The sequence below is a fragment of the Anser brachyrhynchus genome (genome assembly GCF_964034855.1).
Source record: "Anser brachyrhynchus genome assembly, chromosome: 5".
In the NCBI taxonomy this organism is placed as follows: Eukaryota; Metazoa; Chordata; class Aves; order Anseriformes; family Anatidae; genus Anser; species Anser brachyrhynchus.
The window spans coordinates 9,628,818-9,648,114 of NC_137699.1; the positions used below are offsets into that span (position 1 = coordinate 9,628,818).

Below are 19,297 nucleotides of genomic sequence, written 5' to 3' on the forward strand. Positions count from 1 at the left end.
CACACACCGCCTCTTTCTACAAGAAGTCCATCCTTTGGAATGACAAGTCATTGTCTGCTTTGGAAAAATGTATTGCCATGCTGTAGGCTGTGGTTGAATGAGTATTTATCTACTTAAACAAAAAAAACTAGGAAAACCTAATTCATTGAATTCCAGAAATTATGGCAAAGATTTAGTTAAGAAGTGTTGCTATTGTCTAAGCTGCTTCTCTTTGGCTCTGCAGGTCTGACCAAGCTGTCCATGGAAAAATGAAATCAGCACCTCTCACACAAATCCATATAAGCTATAAGTAAAACTGCTGTTAGTAGCCAACAGGGAAACTCAGGTGGTAAATGAAAGTCATCCTCAAACACAGCATGGCCCCTTTCTGCCTGTGCTGTCTTTTCAGCACATTTTGGTTCTGACATTGCTGGGGTAGCCGAACACATTGGGTTACCCAGCAAGAGGGCTATGGGGTTGAGGGAAGCATTAGAGTTACTTTGCATCATTAAAGCCTCCGGTTCTCTAGGGCAGAGCGTCCATCAAGGAACACACTTAAAATGCCAGAGGACAAGTGCAAACCCTATCGCTGATGCTCAAGTTTAGATTTTAACCATATGAAGGAATTGCTGCTTTGAAAACAAACTCACCAGTAGGGTCATAGGTCTGTACAACAAGCTTTCCTTCATTTCCCTCTCCTTTATTTATTTTTTTATTGCTCTCATTTTATTATTTAAAAATGCTGAGAGGTCAAAAGAGAGTCAGATCAAGTCAATATGTCAGGCTAATATTTAACCATAAATTAAAACCTCGCAGATAAAAAGGGAGTGTAGTACAGGTTTCACAGCTACGTCCCCCGGCCCAGCCTGCCAGAAACATCAGTAGCACTAGGGTCTAAGTGCATGCAGCACCTTCCGAACTCATCCCGAGCCATTTTTTTTTTCCCCTCATCAGAGGTGACCAGGATAGAAAAGTCCATAGCTGAATAGTCTGTTTATTATTTGTCGTTGATAAGCTGTTGATAAGCTACACCTTTGCTGCTAAGAGTAGATCTGCTCAGAGCAACAGCTACAGTATATCAGAATCCTCTATCAGAGAATTGCCCAGCTGGTGCTATGTCGAACTTTATAGCTCCAGAAATTAAAAAATTTGTGGCTTGGGACTATGTTGTTTTTGCTCTACTATTTTTAGTATGTGCTAGCATTGGAGTCTTTTTTGCAATTAAAGAGAGAAAAAAGAAAACTTCAAAGGAATTTTTGGTGGGCGGTAAGCAGATGTCATATGGACCAATAGCTTTCTCTCTCACATCTAGTTTCATGTCAGCAGTAACAGTTCTGGGGACACCCTCTGAAGTTTATCGCTACGGGGCATCCTTTGTTCTTTTCTTTCTTTCGTATACCATTGTCATCATTTTTACTGCTGAGCTTTTTCTACCTGTATTTTACCGATCTGGCATTACAAGCACTTATGAGGTAAGTAAATATATATACATTTTTTTTTTTTAAATGGCTTTTATTCCACTATAAAAGACAGTATGAGGAATATAGATATTTCTAGAGAACAATCCATGACAGAAAACTTTCTGCAATATTTTACAGAAAAAATGTACTGATACAAGAATTATGCTTAAAAATGGGTTGCATTATACAAACTAGTTAGTTACTGTGTAACTTGAAAGCAGAAGTTAAATTTTAAAACGCTTTTGTATATTTGGGGAACCCCTCCAGTCACTTTAATAAACTGCTGTAGATTTTGCTGCTCATGTTTATGGGAAGTTTTGGCTGAGCAAGGATTGAATGAGCAAAACTACGTTAGTTCAGAAGGAGCTTCTTGGTAACGGGAAGGCTGTCCTTGTTCTCTATGCCCAAACCTTTCTGAGGTTTCTGTCCTGTCAAACAGTTCTGCCAGGGTGTTTGGGAGTATTTCAGTGATAGGCAGGAAAAAATAAAATTGACCATCTATTCTCACTGCTAGGACTGACTGCATTTTCTAGCTGGTTTTGATGCAAGATCTGAGAAAGAATTACTTTTCTTATCTAAACCACGGGAGGTGTCATGACAGTCACAGTCCCTTGAAGTATACTAGAAAGATGGCTACTGAATTCCTGAATTAATTTTGGAAACAAGTCAAATTACATAAATAAGCTATTCATTTGTACAGCAAAGTGTGGGGCCTATTATGCAAGAGACAAAAGAGATTATCATGAACAAAATTAGTAAGAAACGGGCTGCTTTTAAAATATTATGCCTAGAGATGTGTAAAGGCCTGTGTCCAGTGTCTGATGGGGAACGCACAGGGTCATGGCCCAGGAAGAGACCCAGCCCACACAGGGCTGCCACATCTTTAGCAATGAAGACTTCATTTTTTAGTCAACTCTACGTAGAGATGTTAGGTGGTGATTATGGTTTAAAATTTGGACTTTTGGGGCTAGAGCTCACGTTTAAGTCGCACAATAATAAAGAACACCTCACTACTTCCACTGGGAGCCTGGAAGAACCTGACTTGTAGATCATAGGCAGATTTGGCTTTAGATTAAGACAAAGCAAATGACAAAGCCAGATTAGCTTGGGGGCAGTGAAGGCCTCTACACTGCTGCTCCTCCATCTGCTCCACCACTGTTTTTGTCCTGTTTCAATTAAAGATGACCTTAAGTTTCCTCTTCCGACAGTTGGAATATACTTCCATTTGAAGTTTTAAGTTCCTTTTTCTTTGTAGCTTCTGAGCTTTTTCAGGTATATCCAGTACAAACAGATACTGAATACTGCAACCCAGCATATAATTTTAACTATATTTTGTGGAGGAAGAGATTTCTGAAATGTAATTATCTCTATGTGTGACATCAATTATGCTCTCCTGTTCATTACTCACAGCAGTAGTTTCAGTTGCCAGTGGTTTTACTTGCACAGCAAGCTGTTACTCAGGAAGAACAGAAGGTTAATAGCTGTGTCACAGATGCTACATGTGCAATTTACTGAAATTCCTCTTTCCTAGTATTTGGAGTTAAGATTTAACAAGATTGTCCGTCTTGCTGCAACATTGATCTACATCCTGCAGACGGTAAGACGATATTGCCTCTTGGTTTGTGATAATTTCACTCAACATATTTATTTTGAAGTACTCGTGTTAGACTGCACTATTTTTTTTTTAAAATGAGATGCTTTAATGAGTTTTCCTTTTTTTGTACAGTTGGACTGTGAATATTAAAAAAGAAAGGATAGTTGCTTTCCTACTTTCTTCTTCCTGCTTATGATTAAAAAGGTCATTCTTTTTGCCTTTGACACTCGAATGTTCCGCTAAACTCGCACATCTTCTCCAACTGTCGGTCCCCCTGTTTCCTTGAAATCCCTCTCTTTCCAATAGAGTGAATTATATCTTTCTTAAGAAACTAGATGAGCAATATTAGGTACACTTAGTGCAACCATTACCAGTTTACAACACTGGGATGAGGCTATCCCATTGCAAGGCTGCTGCACGCAGCACCTCCTGGGGGATGCCCAGATGGCTCCAGCCCTGTGACGGTCCCACTGGCAACCCTCTTGGGGGGTAGCTGGGGTTTCCTCTCAGTCTTCTATCCAGGATAAGGGAGAGGCAGATGAGTTGGCAGCACCTGCCCAGCTGCTCCCACGCAGCAGGAGAGGTAGGGTCATCCAATCCCTGGTCCCAAAAGGGCTGATCCCAGCAACAGGTCTCGGGATCAAAGCCCAACAGACCACAGGGCAGAAATCACTGCTTAGCATGTACAGACTTCCACATTTATAGACTGCTCTACATTACCACACAGCACTGACTAGACAGCCAGTCCACACCGCTGCATATACAGATAAAAGAAATCATAACGTTCCTGGCTGGTGGGCAGAGAGGCTGAGCGGAGACTAGCTTTACTTACCCCAAAAAACACTTATGGAACTACCCAAAACACCACTGTAGACATCACAGAGCTTTTTTGCCCTTGGATATAAATGTTCACCAGGCTTCTCAAAATATTAATAATGTATTCGATGAAAACCTTTGGGACACTGGGTGACATTTCTTTTTACTTCCAATCCATTTTTATTAATTCTAGGACTTTTAGCAATAGATACGAATGCTCTTTTGCTTTCAGATTGTTTCACTTTCAGTCTGTCAGAACATATACAGGAAGGCATGAAGGGCATCACGTTAGCTACTCCGCAAGCAACTGAACAAGGGCAGTTTTATTTCCAAAATCCAATACAAGATATTCCCCCATCAGTGTGTTTTACTGAGTCCTCCTCTTCGTATTTGACAAGGATATTTTGGATGTCTACTCATCTTAGCAATGAATGAAATAAGAAATATCAAGATGGATAATAGTCCTTCCATGTGAAAGGAATTAAAACAAGCATTTTTATCTTGTAAAGATAGAAACAGTAATGCAAAGCAATCTAAAAAAGCCTCTAGATCTGGTATTCTGCTCTAAGCCCCTTTCTAAATAGAAGCATTATCACTGATGATTCACATACACTTTTGTTTCATGAACTTTTTCTCCTTCAGATCCTTTACACAGGAATAGTGGTTTATGCTCCATCACTGGCTCTCAACCAAGGTGAGTTTCCATGCCTACATGGCTACCCCAAATAACCACACCACAAGACAAGCAGAGTAACCAAAGTGAGCAAAGTAGATAAAAGTCATCTAACAAGAAAGTTCTCAAAACTTCTGTAGCAAGGTTTTTGCCTGCACCTAGAAGCTCTCAGTTTCTGACTCATGAGGCCCCTCTCAGACCAGTAAAGTAGCCGGTGTCCAACATTTGCTGTTGTGTTCTGCTTTGCACTTAGTAACAACACAAAGAAGTTAGCGATGAGCAATTTCTCAACATCCTGACAAAGTTCACAGTACAAGCTGACGATCCAAGACCATATTCTGTACTTTGATTCCTCCGTTCCCTGTCTCCCTGTGCTGCTATTACTGTTAGTACCTATGGCACAAAGCTGAGATTCTTCTGTCTCAAGGTGTTTGCAACTGCACAGCTGTGTGTATAGATGTGGGAGAGTAAGGCGTCTTACCAGTCATTAAAGCAGCTGGAAGCAGTTTCATTTAGAGATGATACTGAGTTAATGCCCCTATGGATGCTGAGGGAATTTTTTTCTGGCAGGGATGTAATCTTTCAGGCAAGATGAAAGTCGAGCTCCTGGAGGTAATGGTTATGTTGAAAGATCCTACTGCATTTTTGACACGATGCCAGAACTTGAACTCTCATTCTGATTCCCATGGGCCTAAGCCCATTCCTTGTAGCTGGATGCTGTGCTGCTTCACATACTTCTTTCATTTGTCTTGAAAACCAGGCATACAGCATCCATCACCATAGAAAGGATTAGTGAATTTACCATCACAGAGCACAGGGAACCACCCAGGCCTAACTCCTGGCATACCTGATTTAATTAAGATTGATTTGGAGGAGATTAGGAGGCTCTTTGCATTGTTCATCATTTAAGTTGCATTTGATTTGTCTGATACCACCTTTCACATGCCATCAAGTTTCCTCCCTCTGGAGCTCAGCTGTATGTTGTGCGACAGATGTGAGTCGCTGAAGTTCATGTTCATTATTAGGTCATACTGATAGAACCTTTATAAGTAGATGTGCTCTCACAAACTGTGCCTGATGGGAGAGATTTCATTATAACCCAATTGAAATTTGTACATCTTTTATATAGAAACTTTGTGAAGTGAAATGTACATGCAAAATACTATGCATTAAAACAATTCATCAGCAGTATGGTTTAGCATTGAAATGTTCTGAATCACAGGGAATGGATTTTTTTTTTTTTTGCATTTATTCTTATGCATTACTTCTGCACACTTGAAAGCTAATTTGCAAGAAAACAACAATGCAAAACAGTATCTAGTAGGGTTAAGAAACCTGAACAATCCAGCAAAGCTCCTAACAGACACAGAGATTATTATTTACGTTCATCCTTCTAGGGCTAAAGGATCATAGCTTTTCTGTTACCGTCCAGATAGCCTATCCCCATTTCGCTAATCAGTTGTTTTTCTTTGGTTTTACAGTCACTGGATTTGATCTCTGGGGCTCTGTTGTTGCGACAGGAATTGTCTGCACTTTCTACTGCACTCTGGTATGTAACATGCATAACCAAACAGCTTAAATACAGATTTTTAATTCAACCATCCTTTACACATGACAGCCTATAACAGAGGTAAGGTTTCTAAACCATGGTCTGAGTGTTTCAAGTAGTAGAACATGAGAGAAATTTCTTTCAGACTGTGGTATGAATAAGTCTATTCGGAGGGAAAAAAAACACTTAAATACTCTGCTATATGTCTCAAGGTTTAAGTCAGAGTGCAGATAAGGAAGTGATAACCTTCTTTTGCCATACTATATCTTTTGAGGTGTTTCCCTTTATCTTTTACAAGTTACAGACTGAAAAACACCTTAATAAAAAATGTGCCTCTGGTGTCACCCCAGATCAAGTGCAGAGTGATAAAACCTAGGAAGGATGGCCAACAGGTCATGGAGAGAGCTTTGCTTCTGAGAGGAAGCATTGTGAGACTTTGGGTAACAAAAACAAGATAAACACTGCAGTGGAAGTGGCAGAGCACTTAAGCTCAGGACACATGCAATTTCTAGTTGTCATGACATTACTACCACTAATGAATTTTGTCAGTATCTCCACTCATGCTGGAAACACTACTTATGCTGCTCTAGCACAGATTTGATAAAATATGAAAGTATCTACAGAAGAAAGCTGAGCTGCAAACATTCTGGGGGGTATTCTGCGTCATTAGTCTAATTGTGGACTACAACTAGGCTTTAAGAAATATACAGAGTGCTATGGGAAGTACAAACATTGGCCAAGTTGTACTCCCTAAGCTTGTTCCACACCATGATATATTCTTCAAATGTATATTAAGAAGGCAGAAAAAAAAGCATTTAACTGGAGGTCAGATATTCTCATATGATTCTGGGCAAGCCATTTAGGCTCTGTCTCATCATTTGATCTGCAGAAATACAACCTTTGTGGGAGGATACAAAGGAAGTTTAAGAAAAGGCCTGATTTGCTAGACAGACAGTAGTCCATGAGCTCCTGAAGTAAGGGGTACTTTTACTTGCTGCCGTATCTGAGCAACAAGAAAGAAGATGAAAACATACAGTTTCTGTTTGTTTCAGGGAGGATTAAAAGCTGTTGTCTGGACTGATGCATTTCAAATGGTGGTTATGGTGCTTGGCTTCGTGACGGTCTTGATTCGAGGAACTATCCTGAGTGGTGGATCGACCAAGGTCTGGGAAGATGCCTATGAAGGATCACGACTAAGCATATTTGAGTAAGAAACAAATGGTTCAAACCCTTTATTTTTGTACACTTAGCATATAGAAACCCTATGCTGACCAAGACACAAACACTCTACCATACTATAGTTACATACTAACAGGCAACCATCTCAGAAAAGCCTAGTCCTTATTTCTTCAGTTCTTGGGAATGCAGTTGACCTCCAAGGAGAGATAAATTCCTCTTTCCATTGCCTACTCTGAAGAAATGAAAGCCCTACCGAACTCAAAGGAAGCTCCAGCATTTTTCTTTGTGTAGTTACAAACCTACCCAATTATTACTTCCAATTGTATACATCTGTCATTTTCTGTTCATAGAAAAGGCACTTTATTTGAAGTACACTCACAACAGCAGTTAGAAATGTTGAACCAAGGCACTGGGATAGCAAACTTACCTTCGTTTTGCTGTATGGGGCATTGACTGAAAAGTTCATTGATCAAGGCAAGTCACTGACAGAAAATAGCAGCAAGGTCAAATGTTATCTGCAACGTGTATTAACAGAATTGCAAAGACGACAGATGTAAGACAGAAAGATGTTCTTGTAATGGTTAGAATTGCTGAGTAATGAAATTTCATTGTTAAAAAAAGATAACACTGCAGCTGAAGCAATATCTTTTAAAGAAAATAATACTTCAGGATGACATAACTGAAAGCTTGGTGGATTTTTAAGAGTTTAGTGTATGGCTTTATTCCTTGCTGATAATGGGGTCCCAGGCAGGATGGCTTGCCGGTCGTTTGGTGTAACATGCAGATCTGGAACTTGAATATAAACCTTCTAGATGTTATTTATTTCTTAGTCCTGACTCAAGCTACATAATATATATTTATCCTGACTTGACAGTACTATGTTCCAATATAAAAAAAAAGCTCTCCAAACCTAAAACAAAACACATCAGATAATATCTGTACTGCAAAACAGCATTATTAGTGCAGTACTTCTGATTCAGATGATAGAATGGATAAAATATTCCTGGAAAATCATCTACCTCTTGCTGAATGAAACTGTGTCACAGTAAGTGAACTGCTTCTCTTTTTCTTTTGTAGCTTTGATGTAGATCCTTTAAGACGACATACCTTTTGGACAATTGTTGTTGGCGGAGCATTTACATGGCTGGGACTCTATGGAGTTAATCAGTCCACAATACAGAGATGTATTTCCTGCAAATCCGAGAAGCACGCTAAGGTGTAAGTTACCTATCCTTAACCTATCCTAGCAATCAAACATACTGGCAGACATGGAATTATATCAACAGTTTGTCTAAATAAATATTGGAACAATGTTGGGTGGTAGTTAGCCAACTTTGGCCTATCAGTCTTTTCCCTCTGGTCCTAAACTACATAAAGTACATTAAGAAAGAAAAATGGGTAAGCTAAATTTGCAGTTCATTTATCTGGTGTCAAGCTGCCAAATTAATCTTCAGAAGCAGAGTTTGAATAAGACACCCAAAGAGAAGAAGCACTGACTGTACCTTTATTAGAAAAGCATTCTTTCAGGAATTCTACATTGTATTTTATTGATATTGGTTATTGAGTTAATGGAGTATGATAGAACAAGGCATCATCTAAGTAAAATAGGATCATGAATTATTAAAATTATAAAGCATACATTAAAAAAATGGAATTATTGGAGAAGAGTGAAACTTGACAATACAGACATCTAGGTTTCCAGCATGATAGCTTCCTAAAGTTCAATGTCAGTATGTGCATAACTAGACACACGTTGTACTAAGCAACCAGACTTCTTCATATGCCTAATGATAATTGCTTGCCCACTTGGTTAAAATAGCAACATTTTTTTCCTAAATTCTTCAAACACTTAATTTTTATTTTTTATTTTTGCTAGCTGTAGTCATACTCATTTTTCTTAACGTTATGATAGATTATATGAATTTAGCCTACTGAAACTCAGTCTACAAATGTTTGGAAGTGACAACAGTGAGAATGTCACTAGTTCCAAGTCCAGAAAGACCTTTGAGTCCCAGCAGCATAGCTCTGAACTGGAACTGGCCCTAGCCAGTGACCTTGTGAAAGGTGATGACCAAACAAAATGTAGGCTGTATAATATCTGGCAGCTCCCTGGAACTACAGGATTACTGAACCATAGTCAGACAACCTCCCCAACAGATGGTACCATTCATGTCCATTTCCCTGACTGAAAAAGCACGTTACTTCACATGGTAGCATCACAACCACAACAGAATCCATGCGCAATAAAATTCTGTACACCTTAGAAGGAGAAGAGCAACAACTCCGAACAGACAAAAATCCTCTCATATAGGTGAGTGGAGGGACAGTCCCAGGGTCTGCTGCAGCCTGTGCTGCACAGAACAGTTACTGACTTTGCATGAATCTTTTCCAATGGTACGTCATTATCTAGAACATGTATTTTTGCTGTATAGGTGAAAAATACAGCCCGTTTGTGCTTTTTTTTGTAGTACAGATAGCTTTGATCAAGGTGTCTCAAAAAATTATGAATAATTAACATGTAACAGTTTATGTTTAAAATAATAATATATTATATATATATAAAATATACATAATGTGTATTTATGTTGTATTAAATAGAATTTCTCTTCTGTTCTAGAGCACTTTACCTGAATTTATTGGGACTTTGGATAGTCCTGGTGTGTGCAGTATTTTGTGGTTTAGTGATGTACTCTCATTACAAGAATTGTGACCCTTGGACTGCTGGTTTCATTTCAGCTCCTGATCAGGTACAGATACAGATTATAATCTTTTGGAGCTGCTTTGGGCCTAGATATTGCATGAGTAAAGACCATTTAGATTTTGTGGGATGCTTCGTGTCTCTCTGCAGGCACTGAGGTGATTGCTCAGTCAGGACTAGTATCCATATATTCTAACACTCCTGCAGTATTAATCTGATAGAGTGTTTTTGCTACACAACATCAGCTTTTTTCAAAAATCCAATAGGACTTGTTAGCTGGAACAAAACCAGAATTATCCAGCATGATCAGAAGCAGCTAATTCTCTTTTGTTACCCAGGAAAATCTTAACTGATTTCTTATGTTGGTCTTCTGTGTCTTCTGCCCCAGCTCATGCCATATTTTGTTATGGACATTTTTTCTTCGATGCCAGGAGTCCCAGGACTATTTGTTGCCTGTGCATTCAGCGGAACGCTGAGGTATGAAGTGACGTTTTAGCTACACACCACTGATTTCTTGAGGACATAGAACAGGGCCAAAACAAGAAACACTAAGTAATACACAGCTGTTTTCTTAGCACATTCCGGAAAGAAGCAGTAGTACTTTGCCAGGTTGCATTATATTATACCAAAGTTTGGCTCCACATCTCCAATACCTTTTTTTTATCTCAAATATGTTTTAGAATAATGTGACCGACAAAGAAAAGTGTATAATAAAGTTGAGGAAATGCTTGTTCTCTTCAAAAAAGAGCTCAGTTAACTGAAATAACTGAAAACCTGACAGCCATAATATCAGAGTTAGGAACAGAAAGCTTTTTAGCAAGCCTATCTGTACGTGAAACAGACTAGAAGAGAAGTCGACAGAGTAGTTTTAGAAACTCAGAGGGCTGCATGCTATTGCAATTTCTACCCTCTACAGACCAAACGTCAATACTTCATAGGACATTAGAAAAGAGAAGGTGCAAATTCACAATGACATCCATTAGATGCCATAGAGTCAGTCACCAACACGCTGTTTTAAAAGACTCTCTGTATCTGTAGAAAATGCACAGCAAGGAGAGCTATCGAGACAGGGAAAAATATGTGTAAAGCCCACTGGCTGCTCTGGGCAGGATGGTTTACAGAGCAAAGAACACTGAGTACCAAATACTGTGATAAAGGTATTGATGCTGCATTTCCTACCATATTGTCACAACAAGGTCACAGGGATTGTGCTTGCCAAATACATATTAACTCACCTAGCTAAGAGTCAGACTACTTCTATTTGATATTTTTCAGTTGTGAGGGAAAACAACAGGCATCTTGTGGCAGTGTAGTACACTACCTCTGGAGTAAGCAGTACTGCGTATCTCAGGTTAAGTCACACCCCTTGGTATGAGATGCCAGTGTGCAAATACATGGTTGGGAGGATCACAGAAGTTAGTGCCTGCAATTATAACCCTGCAAATTCAGTGATGATTTTTCTTGATTTTACTGGATATTAACATTCTTTTACATAGCTGAGGGAGAATAAATTTGCAAGCCAGGACCCTTTACTACACATGCTTCAACATAATAAGGATGATGATGTTATATCCTAAATAATCACAGAATTGTAGGGGTTGGAAGGGACCTCAAGAGATCATTGGGTCCACCCTCCCTGCCAAAGCAGGTTTCCTAGAGCAGGTTGCCCAGGTAAAAGATGGTTATTCTCCTCTAGTAACGGTGAAGACATACTGCCCACATATCCATAGATGTATAGTCTGACTTATAACTGAGCATTTTCTTCATTTTGAAAAATCACTAAAAATTTTAAAATCTTTGCAGCTAAGTAAACTGAAGGGTCAGTTAGGATGAGTTTCTATCTTGTTCTGTATCAGCATGAAGCAGGGACCCTAGCAATCACAGAATGAACCAAAACCTCACCAGCATCTGCACCATACATAGCCAGACACAAGAAAACCACCTACACTTTTGGAAGGAGTTAGTCTTCATAAGATCTCATGCCAAACCTAAGCTTGCATAGTTTAACGCTTGCTATGAAAACAAATGAATCACCCTCACCCCTCAAATCCCCATATCCTCAGTGAAAACCTCCTCATTTGTAAAAAAAAAAAAAACTGTTCAAGAACCATACATTTTATAGTATTAATGCTGAAAAAGAGGCAGCATTTATCTATAAGTACAACTTCATTTCAACTTTGCATTTACTTAACATCATTGTTCTCTCCTTTGCAGCACAGTGGCGGCAAGCATCAATGCTTTAGCAACTGTTACCTTTGAAGACTTGGTCAAGCAGTGTTTCCCAAACCTCTCTGAGAAGAGGAGCACATGGATCAGCAAAGGTTTATGTAGGTAGCCCAAGTGGAATCCATCTGTGTAAAGGCAAAGGTCTCTGTCCCTCCCAATTGCTGTTATTACAGCAAAGAATAGTGCAGGTTTTTATATACTCTAGCAAGGAGCTTTATTGCCTTAAGCTTTCTACTCGGTCTATAGCAAAAGAAAGGCTTATATAGAGAGTAATCAGCCTGCCTATGATCTCTTCTACCCCTTGGAAAAGCTTCTTACTCCTACTCATATCTCTGTTAACCACAGAACAAGCCATCAGAGATGACGCTTTTAACTTAATTTTAGTTACTTATCTGAGGAACTTAAGTTGAATAGCAAGAAGTTACACTTCTTGGAACTGTGTGTCACAATATGGTCTACTAACATCTGAACAACCACATCACTAAGCTGCGATGTTGTCTCTGTCACATGAATTCAGGAAGTTTGCTAGTGAACATACGCAGTACCTACAGAATTGTGCTCCCTTCCTTGGAGTAAAATTAAGGACTGCATTGCAAGAACAGCCTTCGAACTATAAAGCTAAAGATACTTAAGCTAGTCTTTAGTTCGGGGACTAAAAGTGAAGAAAGGGAGGAACAAAGATGCCCATTGCTAGCTTGCAGAAGCCTGCATATTATTTCACATAGGACAATGAAACTGTACTGCAAAGCAAAGAACACCCAGCACTCGTTCAAGTAGTGAAGGGCAGTGCCTATACTGACCGCTTCAGAAATTCATTTCTGCTTTCAACCCCACCTCATCCTTTAAGCCTTCATCAGTCTAATGTTTCATTAAAGTTTCGCATGTTCTGTACCATATCTCATGGTACAGAAACAAATATAGGCTAACATCAACAAGGACAAAACACAATCTTTTTGAAAAGTTTCAAGTTTTTTTTTTTTTTTTTTAATGTACTGAAGATACTGGAGAAGATTCTGGAAACTCCTTTACAACACAAAAAGAATATCAGTGTAATTACCACATTGGCCTATAGCAGTATTACTGAATATTACTGAGTATTACTGAATATTACTGAATATTATTATTAAGTAGCACAATAAGACATTTCTGTTCAAGTTTAGAGAATCATATAAGCAGGTTTTCAATTTTTTTTCAGAAGACAACGAACATGTGAAAAAGAAAAGAAAAACTGTCAAAACCAAGTCCAAAGTGGTTTGAATTTCTAAGATAAGTTTTAGAAGCATTGCAGTAATGTCATAACCCTTGTACAAGTATTGTATTAACATCACAACCCACAATTGGCATTTGATAACATAAACCAGTTGATAACCAACCATATGATAACATAAACCAATTTGATAACAAAATCAATACTCTGTTTCCATAACAACTCCAACATTTTGTTCCTTCTTACTTCTTAGCTTTTACAGTTAGTACAGTTAGAACCATTTTTACATCCAGTATCAAAGGTTTGCTAGCACATAAGAAATTTTGTTGTTGAGTCTTGACTCAAGACTTCTACAACAGAGTTGTCTACCACAAGGTTAAAACAGGTGTAAAATGAAGAAAAAGCCATTTTGTTTATCATTGTTCAATTCATTCATTAGATCATTTAAAAATATTATTTCAAGTAAATAGCAATTGAAACATTTCTACAGGAAACATAACTTCTAAGTCAATTCCACTGCCAGATTCTACTTCATAAGAACAAACAAACAAACCCAATCAACTAGCAAAACCAACGTAACTTCACACAAGACACTGCTGAGTGCTTAATGGTCTGCTTTACATATCAAAACCCAAACTGCAAATTCCTCCCCGCTGCCCGGTCACTTATGACACTACATCAATTACAAATGGACTGCACTATGAACCAGCACTGACAATTATTCTGCCTGTTCTTTTTCAGGTATATTATACGGCGCCCTGTGCACTTCAATGGCTGCAGCAGCATCACTGCTGGGAGGAATCGTGCAGGTATCTAGTGCTTCAGAAATACAACAAACTGAACAGTAACAAACTGAAATGCAATGAACTGAACCAATAATACTGACATCCCTGGGGCCTTCTAGCTTACCTGAACAATTCCTGTAGATACTCATATTAATTCCTCATCTGCTAAGAGAAATAACTAGAAAAAAAAAAGAATCATAAAAAAGTCTCTTTTGCTACTTACTCATTGCTGAGAAGTGATATTGATTGCAATTCTTTCATGGTGTGCCAAAGTTACTGTTTGTCCTTTCTCCTCCACTGAAAGTTGCAGATGGCAATCAGAATTGCTTAAGCTCCCCCAGCTGTTGCTTAGGCTTACGTCTCTTCTCTATGTCCACAGGCTGCACTCTCCATTCATGGGATGTGCGGGGGTCCCATGCTGGGATTATTTACCCTGGGAATTGTCTTTCCTTGTGTTAACTGGAAGGTAAGAAAAAAAAAATCCTTATTAACTGAAAGAACACCTCAGTAAATTTTGGTTAAGACCCCACCATGAACATTATTTTGTGGATTTAGACTTGGATTTAGAGTCCAAGCTGGCTATCAGATTTAGAGCCTGAGAACTGTTTAGAAACCCCTTCTCACTGTCTGCATGTATCCAGTTTGAATTTAACTAACTGTGGAATAATTAGATGGACATTTGCCTTTTTTTATTAAATATTTCAATTTCTTCTCTTTTATAAAAAAAATAATATTCAACATAACATATGCCCCCCCACCCCCAAGCCCATACCCACCTTGGGAAGTGCACAATGACTTCAATCACTCTGCCTTCGCTACCTTGGGTTTTAACTCAGGTAAAGCAGAACATGAGCTCATTTCACGCTGCCCAGCGGGTGGTCCCAGCACATTTACCTGGTGATAAGACTCTACTCTGTCACTGTGGTTTTGATCAACACCATTTTGCTGCATCTCTCCTAACTAGAGGACAACAGGTGACTGTGTTTGACACCTTGGTCAAGAGAGAACCCAGATGATACACGCTGACAGGGAGACCGTAAACATTTGCTGAGATGTGCTTCCCAGATGCTCGCTGCCTCTGACTGTTCCTTTCTCTCCCTGCCAAGGGCGCTATCGGTGGCCTCCTAACAGGGATCACCTTGGCCTTCTGGGCTGGCATCGGCTCTTTCGTTTATCCCGCGCCGCCCACCAAGACCCTTCCCTTGGAGCTGTCGACTCTCAACTGCACGCTGGCAAACACTACGAGCCTGCTGACCACAGTGGCCCCCACAGCAGCTGCTGACAGGTATATCCCCCTCACCATAGGTTCAGCCCAGCACGAGCATGCCCCTTGGCAGCAGCCATTACAAGCGGCTTTTCTCTCTCTGTCACGTTTCCTCAGGCCGCTGCTGGCAGACACTTGGTACTCCCTGTCCTACCTCTACTTCAGTGCCATCGGCTGCCTGGGCTGTGCCATCACAGGGCTGCTGATCAGCTTTGTAACAGGTTGGTGTTTTATAAAAACAAAGCCCTGTTACACAAGAACCCAGCTCTGCATCTGAAGAGCAGCAGGGGGGCCTTGTGAGCAGCTTGTGAAGCCCAGCCTGAGGGGAGCGCGGCTGCTGCGGCCCCACCTCACGGGCTGGGGCAGCCGGAGCTCACACCTGCCTTTCTACAGCCGTACCTTCAACTTCCCTATCCCCTCCTTTCAGGCCCTACCAGAGGAGAAGACATCCCCCCAGTGCTAATTAAGCCGGTCTGCAACCTGTTCTGCTTTTGGTCTGAAAGGCTCAAAACGTTGCTGTGGTGTGGCGTGCGGCACGACAGCCAGGACGTGAGTACTCGCGCGGAACTGAGGAGCCATCGGCAGCCCCCTGTTACGGTCACACAAAGGCTGACTGCGTGACTGGAAGCGAGACTGGCCAAACCCAGGCTCAGCTCCAGCCAGCAATAGGTTACTTATTTCCCCATGGGTGGACAGGGCTGACCTCCCCCTCAGGCAGCCGAGCAGGGACAAAGCCGCACTTTACACCCTAGGGAGGGGTTCACCCAGCTGCTGCCTCCTTCCACCAAGTACAGGAAGAAAAATTTTAGCACTCACATGTCCATGGAGCTCTCCCGCTGCCATCCCAGCCTCCAAAGCCAGCAGAGCTTCTCCATGCTGCAGCCATGCTCCTGGCCAGCCCATCACGCAGAAAGGCAACCACAGGCACCTGGGCTACTGCCGGCCCCCTGGGGGAGATAATGGCTCCTCCCCAGGTGTCCCAGGGCTCTGTGGCTTGTTAGGGAGGAGCACCCCATTTTCTTGTGCTATCACAACATTTTGCATAGAAACAACATTGCTCCTTCTTAGCAAAATCTGCTAGGATCAGAAGTACAAGTCATCTACAGAGACATCTATGAGTATCTCAAAATCTTGAAAGTAATCTTTAGCCTGCAAGGCTTACAGTATTTGGCAATAAAGTCCCTCCCCACACAGCTTGCATCAAGTTTGACGCTACATTTGATGGTCTAATTTGGAGAACAGCTGTGGCTCTAGATTTACTTCAGCTGTTTGACTTGGCTTTCAGGTGTTCAACTGAGACTTTCCACAGAGAAATAAATCCCCATGTTAATAAAAGCAGAAAAAAAAAAGCCACACATGCATTTATCCCCTTGTATTTGCTTAAAATATAGAATAACATAAATTAAGTAGTTGCAGTGTGAAACCACTGAGGCAAGCGTAGGCCAGACAAAAAGACAGACCACTAAAATGCAGATAAATATGCTAACGATAAAAGAAGTTTCAGTGATTGGGAACACACCAAAAACATATTCCAAGACTTGTACATCAACAGAAGAGTTCTGAGAAGTTGTTTCTGTTGCTTTTATTTGATGCTTTCATTAGAGACTTTCCATGGGGGAACGAGAAAAATCAGTGACTGCTGGGGGGATGGGGTGTGAGTGTGGGGAGACGGGACACTAAACAGCGCACATTTGTGGGTCTGACAGTCATTTTAAGTAGTGAAGTACTCAGATCTGCAGGAAGGGATGTCAAAATTTCACCATGTAATGTGATACCCTCTAAGCAAAACAAAAAAAGCAGTTCATGCACTCTTCAAACTACTAGGGTATTTTTGTTCCTTTTTCAGGTGGATTTTGAAAAAAATCTGCCTACAGTTACTCCAAATAAAACTGGAACAGAAGATATCACCTTCAAGAATAGTGTCAATGAAGAAAACAGAAGCCAATTACCTGGTTATAATCCTGAGGAAAAATCCTATACTAATATGAACAGAGAATCTCGTCTCTAGAAGCGGAGGAACAAGGGACATTTAATCAAACTTTATTTCTCCAGCTTCAGAAATGAAGAGCTCTTTATATTGCATTTACCAGCTTATAGATGACCATGAGAGAACAATTGCTCTCTATAGCAATAAAGGCCAGATTTTTATGAATTTCATGACAGAACTGGGAAATCATAAAACAATAGGGTTTTGGAAGCACTGCTATTTCAGAAGAAATGTTTCATGAATCTTTCATGGAAACTCCTACTAGGAAGTAGCTGCGATACGTCTATACCACATTCTCTGTTCAGTAACTAGTCATTGAAGGGAAACGTGCAAAGGTGAACTTGTGATAAAGCAAGACTTCAGATAAGCTTCTAGGGTCTCTCACTAAGGTGAGACTGTGAACTGCCCTCTGATGGAGGGCATGCTCTCTCCACGGCTGATGGAGAGAGCCCAGGGGAAAGGATGGAGGTTAAGCTGACCTAGAATGTGCCTATTCTTATGTATTACAAAAAGCCTCCTCACAGGAACGTTGTATAGACCAGACTGGTCTTTTGTTGACTGAGTTAATCGTGCTTGCTTCCTCTGTGGAACAAATGTGTCTTTATAATGTCTTATTCAAAGCTATAGGAGAGGGTAACAAATTTTACTTCAAATCCAGGATTGTTCTTTATCCATATTAGTCTTGGAAAGACATCCTTTCAGCTTGAAAAGATTATCTTCAGGCTTATTGTTTGGTTGAATGTTTGTATATCTGTTTTTTTTGTTTGTTTGTTTGTTTTTTTAAGCTGCAGAATCCATTTACTAACTGTATGCAATAAAGAAAATAAACCCACATTCTGTGTCTCTTCATTGAGAATCCATGAATCCATGTTGAATTTTGATTAAAGGCACATGATTAGGTGAAATAATTTCTGCAGTAGAATGTCTTGCAAGAATGTACCTAGTCCACTAGGTTGTAAATCAAACTCAACAGACTACCTCTTACCTCGATAAATTTATGGAAGAACTTTTTTTTTTTCCAAATCCACCATTAAATGAAAAAGACGGAAAATATCAAAGTCAATTCAGCCAGTTACAGACTCTGCTGATACTTAGCTCATGTTTCTTTGAAGAAGTCAGTTCTTGTTTTTGTTTAATCAGGGACCACCTTTATGATGAAGATATAGTCCTACCTGGTCCTCCAAATTACATCCCCTGTCTGTATTCATGCCCTACCTCTGGGAACAGTCCCAGAATACTCAATTAGAAGACAAAAATAACAGTTTCTAAGTGACACTGTCTTGCTTGTGGGAGACACTTGGTCAACAAACCGAGAGTTAAGTCAATATTTGCGTTAATCCCTTTCACACCACTTTTATAATCTCATAAAAGCTTGCAGCTGAATCCAGCTGGCAGCCTGCTGTCTCACGTGGCATGCTTTCTGTTCCTGCTTCTATCCTTGATACAGTTAGCAAGACAGAGGTCGAAACTTAATGACCACTACTGCTATAACTTTTATATCTCATGGCCATACACATTATCAGTTAAGCTCTTTTAATATAATCTGTTATGCTTAAGGATGTAAGTCAGTGAAAGTTGTTCAAAACACCAGTGTCAAGCGACATAGCTAGACAGTGGATTAAGAAATCCCTCTGTACTGGTAGTGGGAGGATATGTAAGAGACATCCAACTGTGGAAACAACCAAATCCACTCTGAATATTTATTGAGGTATCTACTCATTGCAGTATTCTTCCACTCTATATGTAAAGAATGCCTGGTTTGCATTTTTCAATATTTTTTTCACACGTTTAACAACAGCTTTGCATTATATTTGCCAGAGACTTCGTACCTTCCAAAGTCCTTGTCACAAATAAATAAATAAATAAATTCTATTTGCCTA

At 40.0% G+C, this 19,297-nt stretch overlaps 2 protein-coding genes across 9 annotated transcripts in view; one reads left to right on the plus strand and one right to left on the minus strand.

Annotated features, from left to right (window-relative positions):
• LOC308195530 (uncharacterized protein) overlaps nucleotides 1–17,387 on the minus strand; it is a 103,862-nt gene extending 86,475 nt beyond the window's left edge. The window contains exons 1-3 of one of the 8 annotated variants that reach the window (XM_080593124.1): nucleotides 16,247–17,283; nucleotides 14,943–15,060; nucleotides 14,390–14,625 (exon numbers count right to left, since the gene is read on the minus strand). The gene's annotated coding sequence lies outside the window, so the exon portion shown is untranslated. Of the gene's footprint in view, nucleotides 1–3,132; nucleotides 5,597–8,357; nucleotides 8,442–14,389; nucleotides 14,626–14,942; nucleotides 15,061–15,466; nucleotides 15,517–15,584; nucleotides 15,680–15,910; nucleotides 15,950–16,246 lie in introns of those variants that run through there. The other 7 variants (XM_080593126.1, XM_080593125.1, XM_080593127.1 and 4 more) reach the window with 7 other exon arrangements.
• SLC5A12 (solute carrier family 5 member 12) lies at nucleotides 551–18,249 on the plus strand. Its single transcript, XM_080593092.1, has 15 exons — nucleotides 551–1,451; nucleotides 2,971–3,036; nucleotides 4,492–4,543; nucleotides 6,004–6,071; nucleotides 7,124–7,278; nucleotides 8,328–8,468; nucleotides 9,868–9,997; nucleotides 10,337–10,425; nucleotides 12,163–12,275; nucleotides 14,123–14,190; nucleotides 14,546–14,632; nucleotides 15,273–15,451; nucleotides 15,548–15,651; nucleotides 15,858–15,979; nucleotides 17,277–18,249. The coding sequence occupies exons 1-15, from the start codon at nucleotides 1,095–1,097 to the stop codon at nucleotides 17,436–17,438; spliced, it is 1,893 nt and encodes a 630-aa protein (XP_080449218.1). The 5' UTR covers nucleotides 551–1,094; the 3' UTR covers nucleotides 17,439–18,249.
• Nucleotides 18,250–19,297: the final 1,048 nt, after the last annotated feature.

Bases quoted from the DNA above. Each gene is read 5' to 3' on its own strand.
- SLC5A12 (XM_080593092.1), top strand. From the start codon at position 1,095: ATGTCGAACTTTATAGCTCCAGAAATTAAAAAATTTGTGGCTTGGGAC. The intron at 8,469-9,867 runs GTAAGTTACCTA...CTTCTGTTCTAG, and splicing joins TCCGAGAAGCACGCTAAGGT to AGCACTTTACCTGAATTTAT. The intron at 10,426-12,162 runs GTATGAAGTGAC...TCTCCTTTGCAG, and splicing joins GCATTCAGCGGAACGCTGAG to CACAGTGGCGGCAAGCATCA.